This window comes from Carassius auratus, chromosome 18, assembly GCF_003368295.1.
Source record: "Carassius auratus strain Wakin chromosome 18, ASM336829v1, whole genome shotgun sequence".
In the NCBI taxonomy this organism is placed as follows: Eukaryota; Metazoa; Chordata; class Actinopteri; order Cypriniformes; family Cyprinidae; genus Carassius; species Carassius auratus.
In genome coordinates, this window is record NC_039260.1 from 8,322,985 (window position 1) to 8,346,269 (window position 23,285).

The window sequence follows — 23,285 nt, forward strand, 5'->3', positions numbered from 1 at the left end:
AACATTCTATACATATCAACACTCCTGTCCTCAAATGCACTCCCTCGCACGAAAAGAAATGCATTATAACGACAAGCGTCACTGAAGAACTTTATGTAACGGTGTTTTTGATGCGTTACGGACACTTTTAAATCTATTCCGCAGCTCAATCAGCATAAAAATATACTTTTAATTAACAGCATAAACGCTAAATTTATTGTATTATATTGTATTGTATCGTACAATCACTTAAAATTAAAACATAATTTATTTGATCTTCAATTAAATTCATTTTAATTGTATACAAAGCATTTTTTCCCTACGATCTTGTTCTTGTAAGGGGTGCAGTGATTTGATATGACCACAGTGAGGCGCGAGTGTGCACGTTATTTCATTGTGTACGTCTCAACCCTGCTGTCCTCAAATGCCCTCTCTCACGACATGAAATGCGTTGTTTCGACGAACTTCAGAGAGAGAACTTAAATGTAGACTAAATGTGTTTTTGGAGCGTCCCATACACTTTGAAATCGATTGTGCTGCTAATCGAACCAGTATAACAAATATAGTTTTAATAATAATAATAAAAAACCGCAAAATGTATTGTATTTCAAGCACGTTCCCTTATTACTAAATCATTGAATTCGTCATAAAGTGCATTTGGTTGTGATAGCATAGAAACGTATCCGAAAAATAACCCTTTCAAAATGCTCAGTCGTCGATAGATAAAATGTTATTTTGTATTAAAACGCACTTTAACGACGCACTAGTGCAGTCTGGCGGGTTTGCTTTAATAGGCGCGCTAACGTCTCGTTCACGGCAGGATCCGTATTTTATTCTGCGTATGCGTACGAAAGAAATCGAAACCAAACCAGAGGATTGTAAGTTTCATTTTCTTCCCTTAAACTGGACCCTATGCGTTATGCCACCAGCGGTGAGTAGTTACATCATATCGATTCATATTATAAACATAGAACATTTTAAATGCTTCTTCCGAGTTCATATTTTGATCAAAGCACATGGTCATTCATTAGCCTTCACACAAAGTGTCCAGGACTACAGTGGCACCGTCGTTCCCTACAGGACACTAAATGGGCACAAACTGCTATGTATTTACTAAACCAGCTATTTATGTTACTATATTTTAGTAACTACCTGCTTGGACAGAAACCTTCTAAACAAACATTTTGCATGAGCTACATATTGTTTATATAGCGAACATTACGTTGAAATACTATTGATAACAATACCATCATGAAAGGAATTACTACAAAAAACAATAGAGAACAATAATTTGTCATGATAATTTGTCCGTAGCAACACTTTCTCTAGTAAATTGTGGAAATTTGTTGTGTCTATATTAAGAGTAATCAATTGATCAGTATTTACAGCATTTAATTAGGGAACTGTAAAGTATACACATGACTTATAGCAATGCACATGCCTTTAGCATTTTCCAACAAAGGATGTAGTGTTAGACCACATGCACCGATATCATAAACCTGCTGTCCTTTGCTACACGTTGTGTAGATCAGCACTCAACACCATTAAATTGATTGCGATGAGTAAGTTTTGTTTGAATTAAAAAGTTCTACAAAGCGAAATTAAGGATTTCTTTCTCCCCAGCTAATGGATGAGGATGGAAATGGTGGACTGGCCTGGGGACATCCTGTCACTGGTGGCCCAGGAGGCCAGTGCACTCGTGGAATTGCTCTGCGAACAAAACAGTGGTGTTCTGGATCGGATCTTCGCCTTAGTGGAACTTAAAACACTGGATCACATACGATCACTAACCAACACCAGAGACCGTGTCTCAGCCATTGTAGATTACTTTAAGTCTTCAGACCGAAACACATGTACACGGTTTCTCACCACTGTATATCAGTACAGTGAAAACATTCCCTTTCTTCTGGAAACTACACTGGTGTCCTTAGCAGGCTACACACCTGGTAAGCCATCTGCATTTTTTTTTTAAGTTATACTTTGTGGATATGCTGCAGCGTTACCCTCGGCATACCATACTGGACATATTTACAATTAGATTAAAAGCATAAATTTAATATGAATCGTTATTTAATTTAACAACATATTCTATACAGTTTATACTATGATATGTTTACAATTATGTCTCGACACAATTTTAAGCTTTGAAATGAAAGTGAAAGTATCTTGAAGATGATAAAAAAAGAAGCTATTATTTAAAATACGAATGTTATTGAATTCTGGGTTATAATTATTAAATGAAGTTAAATAATTTTTTATTTTCTATGCTTTTAAGGAGCAAACTGCAATCATACATGTGATACTGTTGATTCATCACATTCACCCAGTGTGAAACGTCCACGGCTAGGTATGTTTTATTCTTAAAGACACACCCATTTTGAATTTAGATTCATTGTGAAAGCAATCGCTCTGAGCAAATCAACTGTTAAATTTGCTTTGGTAGACAGCAACCCATTAGCTATTCAACAAGAAGAGCTGCATTTGTACAATTTCTTATATTAACCCAAACAAAAATAATTAACATATTTGCTGTACTTTTACTTTACTAAATCAAAAAAGTATTACTTCTCTCTCTCTCTCTCTCTCTCTCTCTCTCTATATATATATATATATATATATATATATATATATAAATATATAAAGATCTGCTGCAAAATTTACTTCAACTAGCATTACTTTGAGCTGGTTATTCAAAGGAAAAACATTTGCTACAGGGTTGGTCCATAAAGTGGTTTCTAAACCAAGCAGGAACAGTACACCTATCTAAAGATTAGTTTGAAACTGAAATTTGTTATTAATGTTAAAATTGTCATTGACATAATAATAATTCTAAGCCATCCCCAAATCATAAACATTTATTTTGTTATATACCCATATTTACCAACTGTCACAATCGTTTATTTGTTATTTGTTTGCAGATAGCACATGGCTTAGTATTTCATTTCTGAAACAATAACATTCATAGATTTTTTTTTAAAATGCGACTGAAGTCTTTTTAAGGCTTTTGTATGAATTGCAATTTATATTCATGATACCTACTGTAAACTCTAAAAAAAGAGTGAGTTAAAAACAACCTAATTTGGGTTATTTCTAACCCACGGTCTGGGTAAATATAGGACAGAACACATTTTGGAACAATTTTACCCAGCAAATGGGGTGTTTATTTGATTCAGCATAATAGGTCGATTTAACCCAGCATATGGGTTGATTCAGTTTCGGTGTGGAACTGCTAATTTTAGATTGCTGCCCTGCATTTTACCCATAGCTGAAATATGCTGTAACTGACTCTAACCTGCCCATAAACAAACAGTATGTATCATTCAGGACATACCTAACATTTAAAGTATTTATATTCTTTATATCTTTATGAATAAAACAATTTATTTTATGCAAGGCATCATGCATTTCCATCACGCGAAAAGACAGATGCAACACTCGTGTATGTTGCTTTGCATAAAATTAAATGATATACAGTACAGACACGATTTTATAGATGCAATAAAATGTACACAAACTTGTTTTTTACCAAAGAAATGCATCGATTTGATGGCTGCTCTCTCTTCTTCTGAAAAGGACGCAAAAACGCTGAAATAAACAACTCAACCATTGGGTTAAATTACGTATAACCAAGGATCTGGGTAACACAAAAACTACCAAACAGTCGGTTGTTATGTCTGAACCATAAGCTGGGTAACACAAAAACGACCTAAATAGTGAAAACATAACCCCAAAAAATTACCCAAAAAGCTCAACCCAGCATAGGGGATTGAAAAAATAACCCAGGATTTTTTAGAGTGTAATAATAATGCTTTGACTTTCTTACCTAGATCATGTACAGAACTACATGGATGCTCTTAAATCCATGGTACTGCAAAAACATGAGTCAGTGGCACAAGCTGTAGTAAAGGACATCCGTCTGGAAGACACATGGGTGTATTTAAGACACAGGAACCCTCCACGAGTGAAGGACAGGACTATCCAGCCTCAAGCCTCTCTAGACAACCATGAAGGAGAAGAATCAGAGCATAAAGTTTCTGTTGAGTCTCTTTTGAAAACCACCAGCAGGGTTGTGACGCTGCTTGGCCAGGCTGGATCTGGTAAGACCCTGCTGGTTCACTGCCTCGGTCATGACTGGGCTGAAGGTTCCTTCCCATCTATTCACCTGCTGTTCCTGCTGGAGTTCCGGCAGCTCAATCTCATCTCCCGTGATTTGTCCTTGAAAGAACTACTCTTTCTCTTCTATCCTGCTTGTGATGATGATAAGGAACAAAGGGATGCAGTGTTTGAATTCATCCTCTCCAACCCTGAGAAAGTCTGCTTTATATTTGACGGGTATGATGAGTTTTGTGCGAAGCTTACGCATCCTGAAAAGTTGGAGAGCATCAACGACCCGAACAAACCTCTTCCAATGAAAGATCTCATCTCAGGACTGTGCAGTCGTAAATTCCTTTCAGATTGCACTGTGTTGGTCACCTGTAGACCACGAGATGTGACTGACATGTTTGGAAGCCCTGGCTTCGTAACTTGTGAGCTTCAAGGGTTTGACCGATTGGGTGTGAAGGAATATGCTGAGCAGTACTTCCATAAAAAAGGAGATGAACTCAAAAAGAAAGCTGTAAACTTGCTGATGAACAACCGACACCTCTTGTCAATGTCTCATGTACCTGGACTCTGTCATATTTGCTGTGTATGTATGGAACATCTGTTCTCCAGTGATGGAACTGATCTACAGCTACCAACATCCTTAACCCAAATCTACATGCAGATCCTCTTGGCATTCCTCAAACGCATTAATGGAGGTGTGGTGTCTGGTACAGCTCTGCTACAGAGATACAGATCTAAAATTGTTGAGATGAGTCAGTTGGCCCTCAAAGGACTTGAGGAAAGCACTATAGTGTTCATGGACACAGATGTGTCTCCAGAGCTGCACGATTTTGGTGTTAAAAGCGGGATACTGTCTCGTGTGAAACTGACTCGTGAGGATGGATCTTCAGGATATGGTTTCACGTTCATGCACCTTACAATGCAGGAGTTTCTTGCTGCTCTCCACCTTATGACCAGTCAGAACATCACAGAGAGTCAACTTAAGAAGAAGCTTAACTTGAAAACCCGCTGGACCACCAAGATTGATCCAAAATCCGTTTTTACAGACTCTCTTCATGTTTACGTATGTGGGCTTGCGGCAGAAGCCTGCAAGTCCAGTTTGGTCCAGCTTAAAGGGACCGACAGCACTACGGCTTGGGTACAAAAGCGGCAAGCTACCGTCCGTAATGTTTTGCTGGGTTTTGCAGGAAGTACCAGTCAAACAGGCCCCAAAATTGTGGAGCTGTGTCGATGTGCTCATGAGACTCAAGATGCTAAGTTGGCAAGAGCTATTGGTTCGAGACCACAGTTTGAACTGCGAAATATCAGACTCAATGCAGTTGACTTGGATTCTTTAGCATTTGTGACAGCGGCTGCTGATCAGAATGTATGTCTGGACATTGGTGGATGTTCAATTGATCCAGACTGTTTGGAAATCCTCCCTAGTTTCAAGAATGTGGATCATCTCATGTAAGTTTCTATAAAATTCTCTTTTATGAACAAAAGCTTTATGTATGTCATTAGATGTGTTGTAAATTGGTGCCCATATGGCAGCTGATATAATGGTATTATATTGGTTCTTAGCTGATGGCAGAATGTTAATTTATCTGTATCGATTCACACTGGCTGATATTGGATTTTTAATTGTGTGTGCTCATTTCTCCTATTTTTAGGAGGTGTGTGCAAGTCAATTTTTAAAAACACCAATATTTTAACAACACTTTAAAATGTAATCTTTAGCAAATCCCGGAATGCATTTAAATTTTTCATACTGCTAAAGAAACTTGCGTTTAAAAGCGATACTGTTTAATTTTACATTTATTTAGACAAAATAAAAATAAAATTTAAGATCAACCTTTTTTCATAACATCAAAATATTTATCATCTTATAGGTTTCTGGTCATGTTAATGTACTCAACTTGTTAAATATATTATTCATTCAAGTTTCCGTAGCCGGAAATATGATGACAAGTTTGCAGAGGCTTTGTGTGGTATCCTGTGTAAACTCCAGGCTTTGCAGAAATTAGAGTAAGTATTTCTTCCAGCAAAGTATCTGTTGTGTCCTTTATGCGGTTTGTCACAGTATTGCCTTGCAGTGTGTTTTGCAATGGTTTATGTTTATCTCTGATTTACAGTTTTATTAGTGGTGGTCTCACTGATGTTGGAGTCGTTAAACTTGCCAGGGCTTTGAAGGATTGTCCAAACATCACTCATCTAAAGTAATTAGCCTGGCATAATTGCTTTAAATATTCAAATACGTTCCTGTTCCTGATTTTTTAAATCAAACATTTGGACACAGTTTGTTTCCAAAAAGGTTACAGTAGGTGATCTGTTATGTGTGTCTGGCTGTGTCAATCAGTGTGTTCTGTCTATCTGACAGTGTAAGTGATAACTCTTTGAAAGATGATGGTATAACAGAGATTGCGGAAACACTATGCGGACTGCCCAACATTGTTTCTGTCTTGTAAGTAGTATGGTTTAAATTTAAAAAAACTGGCTATTGTCTGTTAACTGCTTTGACTTTCTTTTGTTTATTTAGATATTTGCTACTTAAAAAAAACAATTAGTATATAGTAAGTCTGGTGCATTCTTCTTACACTTTTATTTAGGATGGGGAAGAGCAGCATCTCCATAGATGGAATCCTCACACTCATTGAGAGAATGTCTGCCTGCAACTCTTTTCAGAAAGTCCATGTTGAGTATGTTGATTTGTTGGCTGATCAAAGACACTTTAATGAAAATGGAAAATGAGAAACATATAGATCCATGATTCTTAAGCGATTTTATGTTTTACATTTTGTAAACAAGTCGTCACCCATAAATATGTCCTTGAAAACATAATGTTTATATACCATGAAGTAAAAAGTTTATTAAAGGTGCAATAGAATGAAAAATCACTTTGAACACAGTTTGTGTGGCTGCAGTGTGTGAAAACAACCAGCCTATAATGGTAAAAATCCATCCACTCATTGTTTTATAATCCCAATAAATCATAAACAGTCTCGCCACACTAGCAGTTCCAGATTTCTCACTACTATTATGACATACTTTGGGAAAGTCCCGCCCATTTGTGATGCTCTCTGCCCTATTAGCATATACACAGCCCTGAGTGAGAAGCAGCGGTCCACCATTACTGTTTTCTTGCTCTAGCTGCTGGACATACAATGTCAGCACTAAAGAGCAATTAAAAGTGTTGTGTGTTGGGGTGCACCAACGAACATAGGAGTCTCCATAGACTGCTGAGGACACGGTGGTTAAATTTAATTTTCGAGGGTAGTGTCCCAGGAAAAAAAAATGAAAAGCCCTATACATTTGTGCTAACATTTTACTCTGGACTACCTCACAAATGAGGGTCAGTTCAGCGCTGGAGCTGTGCAAAGATTGCTTCTGAAAGAGGGATCCATACCAATGCTTTGTGTGCAAACGTCCAGACTCCAGACAAAGTAAGCATCACACGTTTTCCAAAAGAGCTTCTTGGCTCTCTGTAAAGCTAATGTTGCTACCATTGTCTCTGCCTGTTTTCATTAATGCTGCCTTCACGTGCTAACAGAATGATCGTAAATAGGAATTTTAAAAATTTTATTTGTAAGCAATGTAATGTCAGTAATCACCACTAGTTAAAGTGTAACACCAGTCTGGCCGCGACCATGAGCTCTTGAAGCTCCGCACACTTTAAAAGTGAAAAACACAAAAAACAGCATGTTTTGGCTCATACCTTAAAAGTGCAATGTCAACAAGCTATAAAAAAAATTATCTGTTGGGTATAATGACAGAAAACTTAACATACACACTCTGGGGACATCAAAGAACAATTTAAAATATTGTATTGATGCATTCTATGGCACCTTTAAATTCTCCACATTTTGACATGTATTTAGTCCGAGTTGTATTTTCTTGTGTAGTTTTTTTTTTTTTTTTTAAGATGTGGACATGTCACATGACCTGCCCATTTAGGTCCATTTTCATGGGATGTTCTCTGTTGTTTCATTCTATACAGAGCCAATAAAGACATCAGCCTTTTCTTTTCACAAAGCTCAGATAAAGTCTGGTGAGTTCTGACTTATGTGTTAAAGCTCTATTAGCTTGGTTATTCTTAAAGGGTGGGTAAAACCCCAGAACTCCAAATAATGTATTTTATATTTCACATTTCCTGTATGCACATCCATTGTGGTTTCTTTTTATGTGCAATGTGCAGTTGGCCAGGTATTGATGTTAGATGATAGGAAATGTGCATGGGCTTTTTAAATTTGTTGGCAAGTTTATGGTTTTAACCTGATTAAGTACAGTCTAAAATGACTACACAGTTTTGTGTCACACAAATCAATAAACAAAATACAATAATACATTTGAATATAATGAAGCAACAACATATTATTTCTCACTTTCTCTGCCTTAGTGAAAACACAGATTTGAATAACTCTGAAGAGCCAAAGAATGTAACGTAAGTATGGAATTCTTTAATATGTTGTTATTTCTTTCTAGATAAAGCAAAAACAAATTAATCCTTAGTTACAAAGTCCTTAAAGTTAACATGAACTTTAGATTTTATGGATTCATTGTAAAATACTGAATGAGACGTGCCTTCATCTTTTGTTTGATAAGGTGGTGTATTGTGTCTATAAAGTCCAAGTGTTCACCACTGGGCAATATTTCAGGAGAATTATAGGACAAAGTCAGAGATTTGGTGGATAAAGGTATTAGGGTTGGCAGATGTTATGCAATTACAGGCAAGTCATTGCTTATATTCACGACGGCAAAAAAAAACAACAAATGTGATTCAAAACACCAGTAAAGAGCAAACCTGAAAATGTATTTATCAAAATGTTATTTAAATCAGGAATAAGTGTGAAAGACCATTCACAGACATTATTTCAAACACTTTGTATAACCATGTTTTGCTACAGCAGTAGCTTTTTTTTTTAAATAATGAAATACGAAATTGACTGCCATGTCAGCACCATTGTTTTGGTGGGTAGTATTTTTCAAACCAAACATACTGAACGGACAGGAATGACCTGTTTAATTGTTTCTTTATAGGTTAAAGCAGTGTAACATCAATGTTTCCAATGTCGTCAGCCTGTGTAATAAACTCAGGAGCTTTTCCTACGTAACCCATGTAGAGTAAGTATTAAAATGCATTATAAATGTCACCTTCTACATTCCCAAAGTCAACAAACTTACAGCAGATTTAGTTGAAATCCCCACAATTCTTTATGTAAGTAGGGTGCGAATAAAAAATGTTTTTCTCATTTCTCAGTTTGTCCAAAAACTCTCTGGGTAACAAGGGCCTGAAGAAGATTCTGGAGCTTTTGCCTAAACTAGGAATGATTCAGGAGCTCAAGTAGGCCAATGTTTTCTCCTCAATATGATTTGGTCTTGACAGTTAGCCAGTGACACTCTTTTTTGCATGTGCTAAATAACTTCCCCATATACTTGTAATTCATTTCTGTTCTCAAAAGAGTGTATATGTTTTTCTGAAAACTCACAGTGTCAGTGAAAATGGTGTTGATATGGATGGGGTGGTGATGCTTGCTTCTGCCCTTTGTAACCAGAAGAACCTGAGGAAAGTGGATGCAAGGTAACTACCTTATCAAAATTAGCATGTAGGTATTGACCATTTTACTGCCTGTCTGAAAATGCTGTGCTTTTTCTCTATAGTGAAAACGGAAAGGAAAACTTGCTTCTTTGGTTTGACACCAGCAGAAGGTACCGAAACAGTTGAATACATTTCTGCTTACTTTAAAGTAGTGAATATGTAAATGTTAGTTTTGAATATCAATGCGCTTTTTGAATTCAGGCATAGTTCAAGACAGCTGACCTCAAATGTAACTGGGATACATTTGCATAAAAAACTCAGGTACATGCATCTCTCAATTGGATTCTACACATTGGTTTAGCTGCAATCATTTAATAATTTATTATTCAAATTTATTTGTATAGTGCGTTTCACAATACATATCACACATTGCAAAGCGGTTTTATAGAAAATGTATGTTTCTACATTACAGTTAAATTTAATGTTTGTCTTTCCAGTTTAACCCACAGTGATATCAAACCTGTCTACATGACCAAGCTGTGTAAGCAACTGGTAAAATGTGAAAACCTACTGGACATTGAGTGAGTAGCTCAAATATTTAGGTTAGACAAAAGACTTACCAGATTCTACATGTATCCGCTGTATTGAGCTAGTCCTCATTGTTTATTTGTGTTACAGGTTCTCCCATCTAAAATTATCAAATGAGTCTGTTGAGAAGTTGATGTTGATTCTTCCTGAAATGTCTTCTCTTCAACTACTGAAGTAAGTGGACATAACAGTCTGCTTCCTGTAGCACAGTTGCGATTTATCTCTATGATAAATGACCCGATATGACTATTATTCATGATGACCATGTTTTTTTTTCAGCATAAGTCATGTTGACCTGTCTACAAATGGGGCTTTGTCACTGATAAGATCCCTTGCTGACTGCCAGCGTGTCACAGCTGTAGAACTGAGGTATCTTACTTCAGTTCAAGTCTGATGTTAAACTAGTGTTAACGTTCTTAAATATACTTTTTTTTAAAATCACAAGTCTTGATTTATTTTTGTTTTTAACATGATTCTCAGGCACCAGGCGGAGGCATTCATCAAATTTGTTCCTGATAAAGCAGAGGCAGCAATTTGCAAGTTAGTAATGTCATCTTACCACCATTTGTGGGCATGTGCTTTCCCTTGCTCTGGTTGATGTGTGCACTTTATGACATTATACAGGGCCATACAAAAAAAAAACTTTACAAAACTTACACAAACCCCAAGGGAGTGTATTTGGCACAGAAATATGTCCAACTGATTTTTTAAAACTTTGGCCATGTTTTACACTCTTTAACTCTTTAATAGTGTAAATATGTCAGAATGCATGGAATCATGCTAACAAAACTTGGCATTTTAGCGGCATTAGGTGAATTTCTTCTTGTAATTTTCTTAATCATCTATGCATACAACATTCAAGTTTGTGATTGGTTACAGTGACCAACGTCATTATTAATAGTTTTCTGTAATTGAAATAAATCTGAAATAAAATAAAATATAAATATTAGATGAAAAACTTAACAAACCCAAATGATAATTAATTAAAGAAATACTGTAACAGTATATTAGTAAATAATGCTAAAATGTCATTGTCTTTGATGCAATATATCTTGAACTGAATTCCGTAATGCTATATCACTGTAATAGATTATTCCTCAGTTAATTTTGTGGCCCTTGCATTTTTGGAAACTGGAGGTTTTGACTCTCTCTGTGATGTAAACAGGCTCACAGAGTATAAACTGTGCAAAAGCAATGTTGAGAAGCTCTCAAGGATACTGGAAAACTGTCCTCGCCTATCTGAATTAGAGTAAGTGTTCCTCTGTTCTTTTACCTCCATCTTCACATCTTAATAGAAGCTGGTGTATTTTACTGTCCTGTAATCACGAACTGTTCATTTTTATTTCTTTCTCCTCTGCAGTTTGTCTTATAACTTTCTCCGCGATGAAGGGGTGAAATGTTTTGTTGACTATTTGCCTAAACTAAAGATCTCCAGCTCAGTGAGGTAAGAGTTCAGTGACAGATGTAGAGTTTAATTTAACTTGTAATTTAAATTATGGATTCATTTATCTTGTAAAGTTTACTTATTGTGCTCCTTCGCAGCCTCACCGGCAACCAAATAACTCAAGTCGGGGCACTGCATTTGGTCAACTCAATGAACACCTGTGAGAAAGTTGTTGCTGTTGAAGTCAGGTAAAGACTAACACTATCAATTCCATTTCTTTTCTTTTTTTTATTGACATGAACAATGATTGGCTTGTGTATTTTATGTGTGTTTCTCATCTTTAGTCTTGGAGTGGAAGATCAGTCTCTGATTAAGTTTGTGCAAGAACATGTCAATGGCAAAACTCTTAGGTAATTTCCAAGAACTTATGTGTGGTAAAAACACAATCAGAGAGTCACGTGAATAGTATGATGTATTCACTCAAGTCAAAAGTGAAAGTAGTTTGATGTTTAGCTTCCTCTTACTATTGTCATACTCTTGTCATACTCTTACAGGCTAAGAGAATGCAGTTTTGAGGTCATACACTTGAAGAAGCTTGTGGAAATAGTGAACCGATGCCCTAGACTACTTACATTAGAGTGAGTATTTAAACACATTTGGGTTACTATGTGTGTGTTTTGCACATTTTAACTAATGCAACTCAGTATTGTTTATTTGTCCTCTCAGAAAAGTGATATGCTTTATAGATTATTTCTGTTATTAATCCCCTTACTTCATTTATTGAGTACTATCAGTGTTTTCAGGGATGTGCAAACTGTACATATCTGTTAACTAAAAAATTTGTTTTAAAGTTTCATGACCATTTAAATAAACCTGGATTGTTCCACTTTCCTTTAGATTGTCTTCAAATTCACTGCAGAGTCAAGGCCTTTTCTCTCTACTGGACAGCCTGGTTGAGCTCTCCACAATCCAAACTGTGAAGTAAGATTTTACAAAGATTGTTGATTGTTAAGGATTGATCTCACAGACTATTTCAACAGTACTCATATGTTTCTTGGATGTTTTTAAAATGGCATATTTGGCACATTTTTCATGTTTTTTTCTGTTCCTCTTAGATTAAGTAAAAATGGACTGAGGTCTGAGCAGATTGAGTATTTTGTTAAACAGTTAAGTAGCTGTCATCAACACAGAGACATAAGGTAAGAAATGAACAAAACATCTTTTTTTAAAAATGTTTCTTCAACTTCTGGAATTGTAATACTTTTTATCATGCATTTCTTAATAGATTTTAGGGTTTCTACCCTTGTCTCAGACCCATTCTATCAATGTAAAAATATGAAGTTCCACTGTAAAAATATGATTCATTTTTGCAACAAAAAATATATATAACTAATAAAATGACAGCCTACACAAAGAGTGTAATAAACAATTTTAGTATTTATGTGAATTTACATACATCAGTTTTACACAAATTATGGCCACCCTCATGTATCATTTTCATCATGACGAACATTATTTCCCCGTTAAAGATTTTCAAAGGTTAGTGCACTTGTTTACTAAAGAAACAGCTGTGTCTGAGACAACAGTGATATTAAATATGAAACATATGGAATAGAAAGCAAAAATCATGTATAGTCCAGTTGAGGTTTATTGTCATTCCTCTACATTTGGGGGCATAGAATGGAACAAAATATTGTGTCTCACAGGACCACAGTGCTACATAAATACATAAATACATACTACAATGAAGTTAAACAGCATAAACCTATACACAACTAACCTACTGACAGATTTTGACTATAAATATACTATATATAAATTGTTGCCTATACATACACAGTTCCTGTACCAGACAGTGATGCAGTTGCTCAGCACGCTCTTAATGGTTCCCCTGTAGAATGTGGTGAGGATGGTTGGAGGGAGACTTGCTCTTTTAAACTGGCGGAGAAAGTGTAGGCGATGTTGTGCCTTCTTGGAGAGTGAAATGGTTTTGGTGGTCCAGGTGAGATCCTCTGTAATGTGCACCCCCTAGGAATTTAGTGCTGCTGACTCTCCAGTCGAGCTGTCGATGTTCAGTGTGGGCTGGTCAATGGATTTTCTCCTTAAGTCCATCACAGTCTACTTTGTCTTCCCCACATTGAGGGACAGGTTGTTAGTGCCACACCATTCAGCCAGCTGTGCCACTTTCTCTTTGTAGTGCATTTTATCATTGTTGCTGATGAGACCTACAACCGTTGTGTCATCAGCGTACTTGATGTGGTTGGAGCTGAATTTGGCAGTGCAGTGAATTATCCAAATGCTTGGCGAAAGAGATGTGTTTTTAATCTAGATTTAAAGAGAGAGGGTGTGTCTGAACCCTGAACATTATCAGGAAGGCTATTCCAGAGTTTGGGAGTCGAATGCGAAAAAAGCTCTAACTCCTTTAGTGGACTTTGCTATCCTAGGAACTCCCAAAAGTCCAGCGTTTTGTGACCTTAGGGAGCATGATGGATTGTAGCGTGGTATAAGGCTAGTTAGGTACGCAGGAGCTAAAACATTTAGGGCCTTATAGGTAATTAATAATCATTTGTAACTGATATGTAACATAATAGTTAGCCAGTGCAGAGACTGTAAAATTGGGGTAATATGATCATATTTTCTTTACCTGGTAAGGACTCTAGCCGCGGCATTTTGGACTACCTTTAGCTTGTTTATTGAAGATGCTGGACAACAACCTAGAAGTGCATTACAATAGTCCAGTCTAGAGGTCATGAATGCATGAACTTGAAAGTTCATGAAAACAGAAAATAAACATCATCACTAGACCTTTGTTCAATCTTACTTTTCCGGTTAATATACACGGCCAACTTTGCTTGTCCTAAAATACATTTTTAAAAAAAAAAAACGTTTTTCTGAAAATATTTAAAACCCAAAAGAATAGTTTTTAATTAAACCTACAAAACAATTATTTTAGCTTCACATAGTTTCTCTTTGGAGACAGAAATGTCACCGTGCAGAACCCTCCATTGTATATCACCTACCCGCTTCGACAATGGTGGCTTTTATAAAGTTCTCCATTCGGGTGTTACATCATTTTTTAAACTTAAAACAGAATGCCATAGTATATCGATTCTACTAATAAAAGACTTCTTGTTAAAGAACAAAACACGGACTCTATAAGTTTTTTTACCTTCAGATGACAATAAATCTAAAACCAAAGATTCACATCATTTTAAAAGAAAACTTAGGCCTATATCTCATAAAAAATGGGTTGCACAAATAAACAGGCAAAGGAATCCTCAATATCAGGAACATTAAACCCTGCAAAGTCAATATATGGTCTTCTTCAACTGTAATACATAGTCTTAATTTGGTTAAAAACTGTGAGAGCGAGCGAATAGATCTTATACCCAAAAGCTTGGAGGTTGCCTCCACATGCCCACAGTGAAGCCCAATTAGTCAATAAATGTTCCACGGTTAAAACCCTGGATTCCCGAGGAGAGATACTGAATCCTGGTAGGATATAGCATGCTGTAATGTAAGCGGGCCTCAAGTATCAGTGGCTCCAGTAATAACCAATGGAGAGAAAAAAAGTTCTCTGTCTGATGAAAAAAAAAAAAAAAAAAAAAACTCCACACTTGGAAAAGATTCTGATAAAAAATATTCAGTTCTGATAAATCCAACTTAGTAGGATCCATTAAAAAGAGTGATTTATCCAGACCAAAACTTCCAAGTGCACACAGAATCGTGCAGCTAACATTCTACAATTTGTTGAACCATCCAAAAATCTTTATAAAAACTGTAAATGGAAAGCAGCAACCCTACTTTTTTAAATGAATTAAACCTTGTTCACCTTCTTCTTTAGGGAGGTATAAATTACTCTGTGGAAACCAATGTAGTTTATCCCAAAAGAAATTCATAAGTTTGGCTTGAACTTCAGATAAAAACGGTGAAGACGGGTCTACACATGCCAATCTATGCCAAAACAAGGAAGCAATTAGATTGTTGACAATAAGAGTCTGCGCTCTGTAGGACATATTTGGTAGCAACCATTTCCATTTATCCAAGTGCCCTTTGACTTTTTTACTCCAGCCAGTCTATTAGCCAAAACCTTGGAAAGCAGTTTGTAGTCACTGTAAAGAAGCGAGACAGGGCGCCAGTTCTTAATATCAGTAAGGTCCCCTTTTTTTGGAATAAGGGTGATAACTGCCCTCTGGCAACTCGGTGGCAGCCTGCCCTCTAACAAGCTGGCCCTGAGTGCCTCAAGCAGATCCACTCCACTCCTGGTGCCCTCCCAGACTCCGTGCTTTGAAGGGCCTTGAAAAGCTCTCCCAGGGTCAAGACTCCTGAAAGCTCCACATTAGCCTCTTCAGAGACTTTAGGTAAGTTGTCAAGGAAGACACTTTCCATACAATGCCCTGAATCAAGCTTGCTTCTATACAGATTTTGATTTAAAAAAAAAGAGCTGCTCTCCTCCGAATATCAGTAGGATCAGACAACAAAAAACATTTTCAGAATGCAGTGCAAAAATAAAATGCCTCTGCCCATTCTTTTTTCCAGGCTGAAAAAGTATTTGGATGGTGCATCCATCTGATCAATGCTTTGAAAGTGTGAACGAACCAGAGGTCGCGCATTTTATACCACAGTAGATCTGCTTACTCTGCTTTCTTACATTCAAGTATCTCTTTTTCCAAAAGTTCTAAGAGCCAACTACTTAGTCAATTATTTAGCAGCTTAGTGTAAAATGGCAATATGTGATCTGAAAAACTTACTGGCATAATATAACACCTACTAAAAATGTTAAGATGAAAATGAAAGCTGTAAACTCTATCCAGTCTGGCAAAAGATATAACATTATCACATGAATGAACCCAAGTGTACTGCCTTTCACTGCCATTTAAAGATCTCCAAATATCACACGATTCATATTTATATTAATAATATGAATAAGATGGTTACACAAAGCTAAATGAGGTTCAATATGATTCCTATCTAAATTGAGTTCGGTACAATTGAAATCACCACCTAGAAACAAAAAATCTTCAGGGCAACAATTAAAAAAACAAAACAATCTTTCAACATGTACAGTGGGAACATACACACAAATAAAAATAAACACATAATAAAAAAAAACTGCTACTTGTGTCATGCAAACACATACGAGCTTCACCACAGTGTCTGTCACGTCACTCTTTCAGGCTTGAACTGATGGTAAAACTAAGGACATTATTAACTGTCTTTACATTTATTTTGAAAGCTGAAGCTCGCGATTATGTAAAGGGGAATTACATTTCTGATGAGTGCTTGCAGTGTTCAGACAATCACAATGCACTGGGTCAGTTGGCCAATCAGAGCAGACTGCACTTGTCAGGAGGAGGGACTTTGTAGAAAATCATGTGTTTGAGAGAGGCGTGGCATAGAGGACCTGCAATAATGTAAAGTATTTGAAAAAAAAAAAGTGTTTTTTTAACATAAAAGCATTTCAATATATTCAGTTAGACCAAATACACAAAATAATGTTCTTCAAAAAAAATCATCATATGACCCCTTTAATATAAATACAATACCACCTATTAAATTAGCCTTAGCAAGACATATTTCATTTATTCCACCACAAACTGCTAAACACAATTTGAAATTTGTTGGAAACTACACTATGGGGGATATTTGGGGGGATAATTACACTTCCCCTATAAAACATGTATATGCACTTTTGTTAGTATACAAACTTATAAGTGTGGGGAAATTTATTTAATGAGTTTATTTTCTTATTGTCCTAAGTGCCCTAAGTTGAAGAAACAACAAAAACAAATATAATCTGTGATTAGTTGCTACTTTTATATAGCAGATGCACTGTGAGAATAACAATGTGTTTGGAATGTCTTTATTAGGATTGAAGAGCCGTGGCTGACAGGAAATGCTGTTGTCAGTCTCATTGCCAAATGCCTAAATTTGCAGCAACACATCAAAGAAATCAGGTGCAGTTCTGAAGCATTAACCTTCAATCAACAGACAAACCAGTGTGACCACTGATTGTTTCATGACTATAATGAAAACAGTAATTGTGGGTGTACACTGAATGGTTTCTTGTGTGGCAATGTTGCTTTTATTTCATCTCAACTCAAACATTTATGTTCAATGGTACAACATATATAAATTTGTAAATTTGTAAATTTGCAAATGATCCTAACTTAACAATGGATTGCCAAGTGATTAGGTAAAATGAGATGAAAAAACATATTTTACTTAATATTTGCAGTGTCAACCGTGCATCAATAAACATCATTACTGAGGGAAATTCCAGTCCTGGATCCACTATTGTGTAAGTTTGATCCTTCTATAAATTTTATTTTCATAGAATATGGAGTGTTATATATATTGTAAATAAATATGCAAAGCTAATTTGGCCCTTTTTCCTTCTGACAGAGCTCATCCTGAAAACTTCTCCTCTGCTCTGCAGTCCATCAGGTGTGTTGGTTTTTTGTTTGATTGTCAGCTTATTGTTTGTTTTGTGCTTTTATTCACTCTTATTTTTGTTATATTCGCCGTATTTGATGTACTACTACACTTTTGTCACATTCTTTCTTTAGCTTTGATGACTGTGACATAGAAGGACAGCATCTTGCTCCTCTGACACTTCCCCTTCAGAAATGTCATGACTTGCAGGATTTAAGGTAAGCCAGTGGGAGTTGATACTAACTTTTTTGTTTATTTGTTTTTTTTTCCCCTTAGTATAAATTCTGCTTACTTTATTTTATGTCCAGATTCTCTCAGCTCAGAGTGGACAGAAAAGGTGCAGATTTTTTTTCCGCAGTCATTCCATTCTTACGGAATCTCAAGAGCCTCACGTAAGTGTTACGAAGATCAGTCATCTTTATTTTATACTGTATATGTGGGTGTTTCTTTTTAAAACATACTTTTTACATAATATCTAACGTGCATGCATCAAAGGATATTTATGTCATTTTGCCATCACAGTGTCATTTCCACATCTCACATAATATATTGTGTTTAATAGCATTCTGTGGTAGAAATAACTGGTGGAAATTACTCTTAAACATCTTTGAAATAAAATGTCCAATTTGTTTTTGTTGTGGGGCTAATTTCATTGCATCTAAGTATTCTTAATATACAACATTTAATATATTTTTTTCATACTATTTTTCTAAATTTTACCAAATTAAAGCTTAATAGGAAATTAAGTGCAATACAAATTCTGCCCATGAGTGATATTGATTTCTTTTTATATTCTTCATTATGTGTTGTATATTTTTTTCTCATACTGATGGAATTGATGCCGCAACTTTTTCAAATGGATAAAATGAATGTAAAACATTTAATAATTGTAATTTAACATGTAATATTTTCATTCATAAAATCTACACAAAAATAACTGCATGTTAAAGAGATTTTTAAGAGAGTTTTAATGTAACCAAAATAAATTTTAATCTGTTTAATAAAAAGCCCATTTCCTGGGACTTTGAAGTTGTAGAAACACCTGTATCCAACACTCATGGTGTTATAATAAGTACTGTTTTTTACAGTCTTGATTTGAAAGGAGCAGCTGAGGATGAGGTGGCAACACTTATGCAAGCATTACCAAAAACTACATCATTTGAGAGTCTGAGGTGTGTTGTCTTTCTCTTGACCCTTTAATCCAGGTTTAAAGTGATCCTGACACTGAATATTTATGTGTAATTTCATTCTGTGAGCTTATTGACCTTTTCCTTCCTATATGTTTCAACATTTGCCTTTGCCTCTGGTTTTTCAGTTTGTCCCAGCTTGTTTTAGGTGACCGTGGAGCTGCAGAACTTGGAAGAGCACTTCAAAGTGTGCCAAATCTAAAGTCATTCAAGTAAGTGTCTGATTTTTTCATTGTTTCTCAGTGATAATGAGTGTGACTGCTGATTGGCCGATATCTTTTTTGTCCAGTCTGTCCCAGTGCTCGGGTTGGACAGCAGCTCGAGGGCATGAGCTTGTCAGAGGTCTGGTGCAGTGTGTCTTGCTGGCAGAGATACGGTAATACATGCACTCTTGAAATTAAGAAGTGTGGCTAGTTTTTAATGCATTCACAATCACTGACAAGATATACTGTATTCAATATTCTGTTCTCAATCATAGACTTGACTCTGTGATACTTGATGAGGGTATAACCATCCTAGCTCAAGGCTTCAGCAGTTTGACCTCACTTAGGAGGCTCAGGTGAGGCTTTTCCACCTCAAAATGTTCATTGTAGATTTAGCTAGTACTAGTATTTAGCGAGAGCTCATCCTGTTTTTTCTTCTTCTCTATTTTTATTGTTGTTCTCCTCATCTTGAACAAAATCAGAATGGTGGCATCAGAGACATTTGTGAATGGCACTGGCATACCCTGTCTACTGGCTTCTTTTAAGGGTTTTAAACAGATGGAAGAGATTGAGTAAGTATTGTGGTCAGTAAAAGCACATGCACACAAAAGCCCACAGTTTTTGATAATATGCAATTTTTTATTTATGTTTACAGGTTGGAAAGTTGGAGAATGGGAGATAGTGGTACTTGTGAGCTTGTGAAATGCATTCCTTCATGGACTGAACTAGTAAAACTAAAGTATGTTATCTTCACCGAGGAGGAATATTCGTTTCCTGTGCCTGAGCAGTATATAGTATAGTAGTGCGCCATCTAGTGGATACATTTAAAACAATTTAATATGGTGGAAATAGATACGAAAACTTTTCCTTGTTTAAAATATTCAGCACTGTTCAGTTTTTTTTATGAATTTAATGCAAGAAAGGATTAATTGCATCAATATTAATTTGCCTTAATTAACTTTTTGCAGTCTGTCAGACAACAATCTGACTGACCAGGCTGGAGAGAAACTATTGGCAGCACTATCCCACTGCAGAGTTCTTCAGAAACTACAGTAAAACATTTATTTAATTGTATTAATGTGTGATATTATTTGGGAAATCAGTAGGTGATCATTTTTGATTGTTTTGTATTCACAGGCTGTCCAAAAATCAGCTTGGTCAGGCCAGTGCTGCTAAACTAGCACAAGTCGTTCCATTACTGCCTCAGCTTTCAGAGCTCAAGTAAGTCCTGTGGTCTTGATGGTGGAAAATTACAGAATTCATTTTAGATGAAACTATTGGTTTAAAAAGATGTCAATGAGAGGGAATAACATTTTTGTTTTTATTTAGTTTGTCAGAGAATCATTTTGGCCAACAAGGATCCAAATCTCTTTGTGAATGTCTGATGAGCATGAAGGCACTGAAAATACTACAGTAAGACATTAAATACATTACATCAGATTAAAAAACATTACAGGGTAGAATGTATACATTTTTTACATCACATGCACTACCGTTCAAAAGCTTGTTTGATTTTATTTTTTAAAGACATTCATATTTATCTTCACCAAAGATGTCTTAACTTGATAAAAAAAATACAGTAAAGACATTCATATGTTATTCTGAAATTTCTATCCGTTCATATTAAGGTCTTCAATAAATAAAGAAATGTTAAGCAGCACAACTGTTTTCAACATTGATAATAATATATAATGTTTCTTGAACACTAAATTAGCAGATTAGAACGATTTCTGAAGGATCATGCGACACCGAGGACTGAAGTAAAAATGTATCATTGGCATCATATTTGAATAAAATATAATAAAATAAACAGCTATTTTAAATTGTAATAAGATTTCACAAAATCAATGTTTTTTTGTATTGTATTTGTTTAAATAAATGCAGATTTAGTAAGCATAAGATACTTTTTTTAGGAAACATTTGCTAATCTTATTGACCCCAAACTTTTGAAAACTTTTGTAACATGATTGGTTATTAGATACTGCTGCAATACTGTAAACCAGTGTCACTGCTTGTCTCTCAGTTTGACTTCGATTGGGAGTTCAGATCTGGCTGGTGTTGCCTCATCCCTCAAACACTGTCCGTCCATACAGGATGTCAGGTGGGATAACTCATTTCAGATTTCTGTTAATGCTGCAGTTTGACTGATAAATGCATTTACCCAGACATTGCATTGTCCCGGTCCCTGTGTTTGTAAAGCTGCTGTAAGCTTATGAATCAATGTCTTCCTCAGCTTGTCATGGAATTCATGTGATGACAGCCTGGCACGGACACTGGCTGAGATTCTACCCCTGTGTACAAAGCTGAAAAGACTTGAGTAAGTACTTGAGTGCTTGCTGTGAAGGTTTAGCTATTAGTGTGTTCACAATATGCTGATGTCATTAAAACTAATGATTGCAGCCTGGAGGCCAATAATATAACCACAGCAGGAGCCACAGTAATAGCCAAATGCCTCCCATCATGCCCCTCCATTGAAGTAATAAGGTATGACTAGCACTTACACTCTTGATTAGACAATTTGTGATTAATAAGGATCAACTAGTAGAACAGCTTGACATGCAAATAAAAAGCTTCTTGCATTTTACACAGACTCTGGAGGAACCCAATTGCCAAAGAAGATGAAAATCTGAAAGATCCGAGACTGAATTTTTCATCAGTTTAACCACTTCTGTTTTGTTTCCATTTTTTATATGGTAAATAATATTGTTGTAGTGCCTCTACCAGATTTAAAGATTGAGTTATTTAATCGGGGAACACATTACCTCATTAGAGCAATTCATCATACACAAAAGCAACAACACAGTTTCCAGCTGTTCAGGGATTTGAGCCATTTAATGTCCATCTAATGGAAACAGTAGGCTCTGGTAAATAAAGAGAAAGGGCAGGTAACACTTACTATCAACCTCACCCAAAAAAAGATCAATTGCATTACCTTTACAAGAGTTTAACGCTTCCTGTGGATTTTCTAATTTGCAAGAATTAGAAACAATGAAAATGTGACTTATTAGCACAATGAAGCATGCAGGCTTGTAAAGTTCAGCACAATCCTGCTCTTTGCTTATACACTGCTGTAAGAGCCCAGACCTCCATTAGAGGCATTAATGCACTTATCAACCCTGGACACACACCACCATGTTGTGTTCTCCTTTAAATTACGTATTTATGCCTGTATTTAATTGATCTGCTCAACTTTTACCTTTTAAATTGTTTTATTTTATTTGTTATTTTTATAATGTGCTTTACTCTGTAACACCTGTAAGGTGAATTTGCTCAGTTTTTGTGGCAAACGCACAAACATACTGATAGCTGCACTGATAAATGTATATTCTATTCATGTGTTTTTCATGTGCACTTTAGATTAAATAAAGATTCTTTTTTAATGATATTTTGGACAACAGTTATTCCTTTATTTATTCACATCTCAAAATATAATATAGATAGAGACACAAAATATAACATGTAACAACAGTGTCTTAATAATACTTATTATTATTAATTAGTTATATTTCAAAGTGCCAGGCAAATTGTGGTAGTATGTTATTTGTGAGGGGACATATTTAAAAAATGGGCTCTTTTTCAAACACTTGCACGGAGCAATATTTTTGCTAGATGGCACTAAAGCAACACGGTAGATCTTGTAAGGATGTGGATTGCTGGGTTTTATCACGAAGAACTGTTCACCTGGATTGAATCACACATTCCCGTAACTATGATGGCACGATGTACAACATAATCAAGAAGAAAAAGAAAAACACATCTTACGTTAATACACGTAGTTTATAGCGGTCAACAAGGATGATGAAGAGCACATAAATTCAAAGATCCCCCCTACAAATGGTCAATGGTAATTAGTTAAATTAGCCTGCATGAAACTGTAGACAATACATACG

General features: G+C 35.8%; 1 protein-coding gene across 1 annotated transcript; it reads left to right on the forward strand.

Annotated features, from left to right (window-relative positions):
• The first annotated feature begins 605 nt into the window (after positions 1–605).
• nlrc5 (NLR family, CARD domain containing 5) lies at positions 606–22,780 on the forward strand. Its single transcript, XM_026287411.1, has 44 exons — positions 606–910; positions 1,603–1,925; positions 2,255–2,326; positions 3,807–5,532; positions 6,007–6,090; positions 6,198–6,281; positions 6,443–6,526; positions 6,672–6,761; positions 8,060–8,110; positions 8,459–8,503; positions 9,100–9,183; positions 9,320–9,403; positions 9,551–9,640; positions 9,721–9,768; positions 9,860–9,919; positions 10,096–10,179; positions 10,277–10,360; positions 10,466–10,555; positions 10,667–10,726; positions 11,352–11,435; positions 11,547–11,630; positions 11,729–11,818; positions 11,915–11,980; positions 12,125–12,208; positions 12,468–12,551; positions 12,686–12,769; positions 17,441–17,527; positions 17,809–17,871; positions 17,976–18,017; positions 18,140–18,223; positions 18,314–18,397; positions 19,094–19,177; positions 19,321–19,404; positions 19,482–19,568; positions 19,671–19,751; positions 19,878–19,967; positions 20,051–20,134; positions 20,364–20,447; positions 20,533–20,616; positions 20,725–20,808; positions 21,419–21,496; positions 21,629–21,712; positions 21,796–21,879; positions 21,985–22,780. Exons 2-44 carry the CDS (start codon positions 1,610–1,612, stop codon positions 22,055–22,057), a joined length of 5,253 nt encoding a protein of 1,750 aa, XP_026143196.1. The 5' UTR covers positions 606–910; positions 1,603–1,609; the 3' UTR covers positions 22,058–22,780.
• Positions 22,781–23,285: the final 505 nt, after the last annotated feature.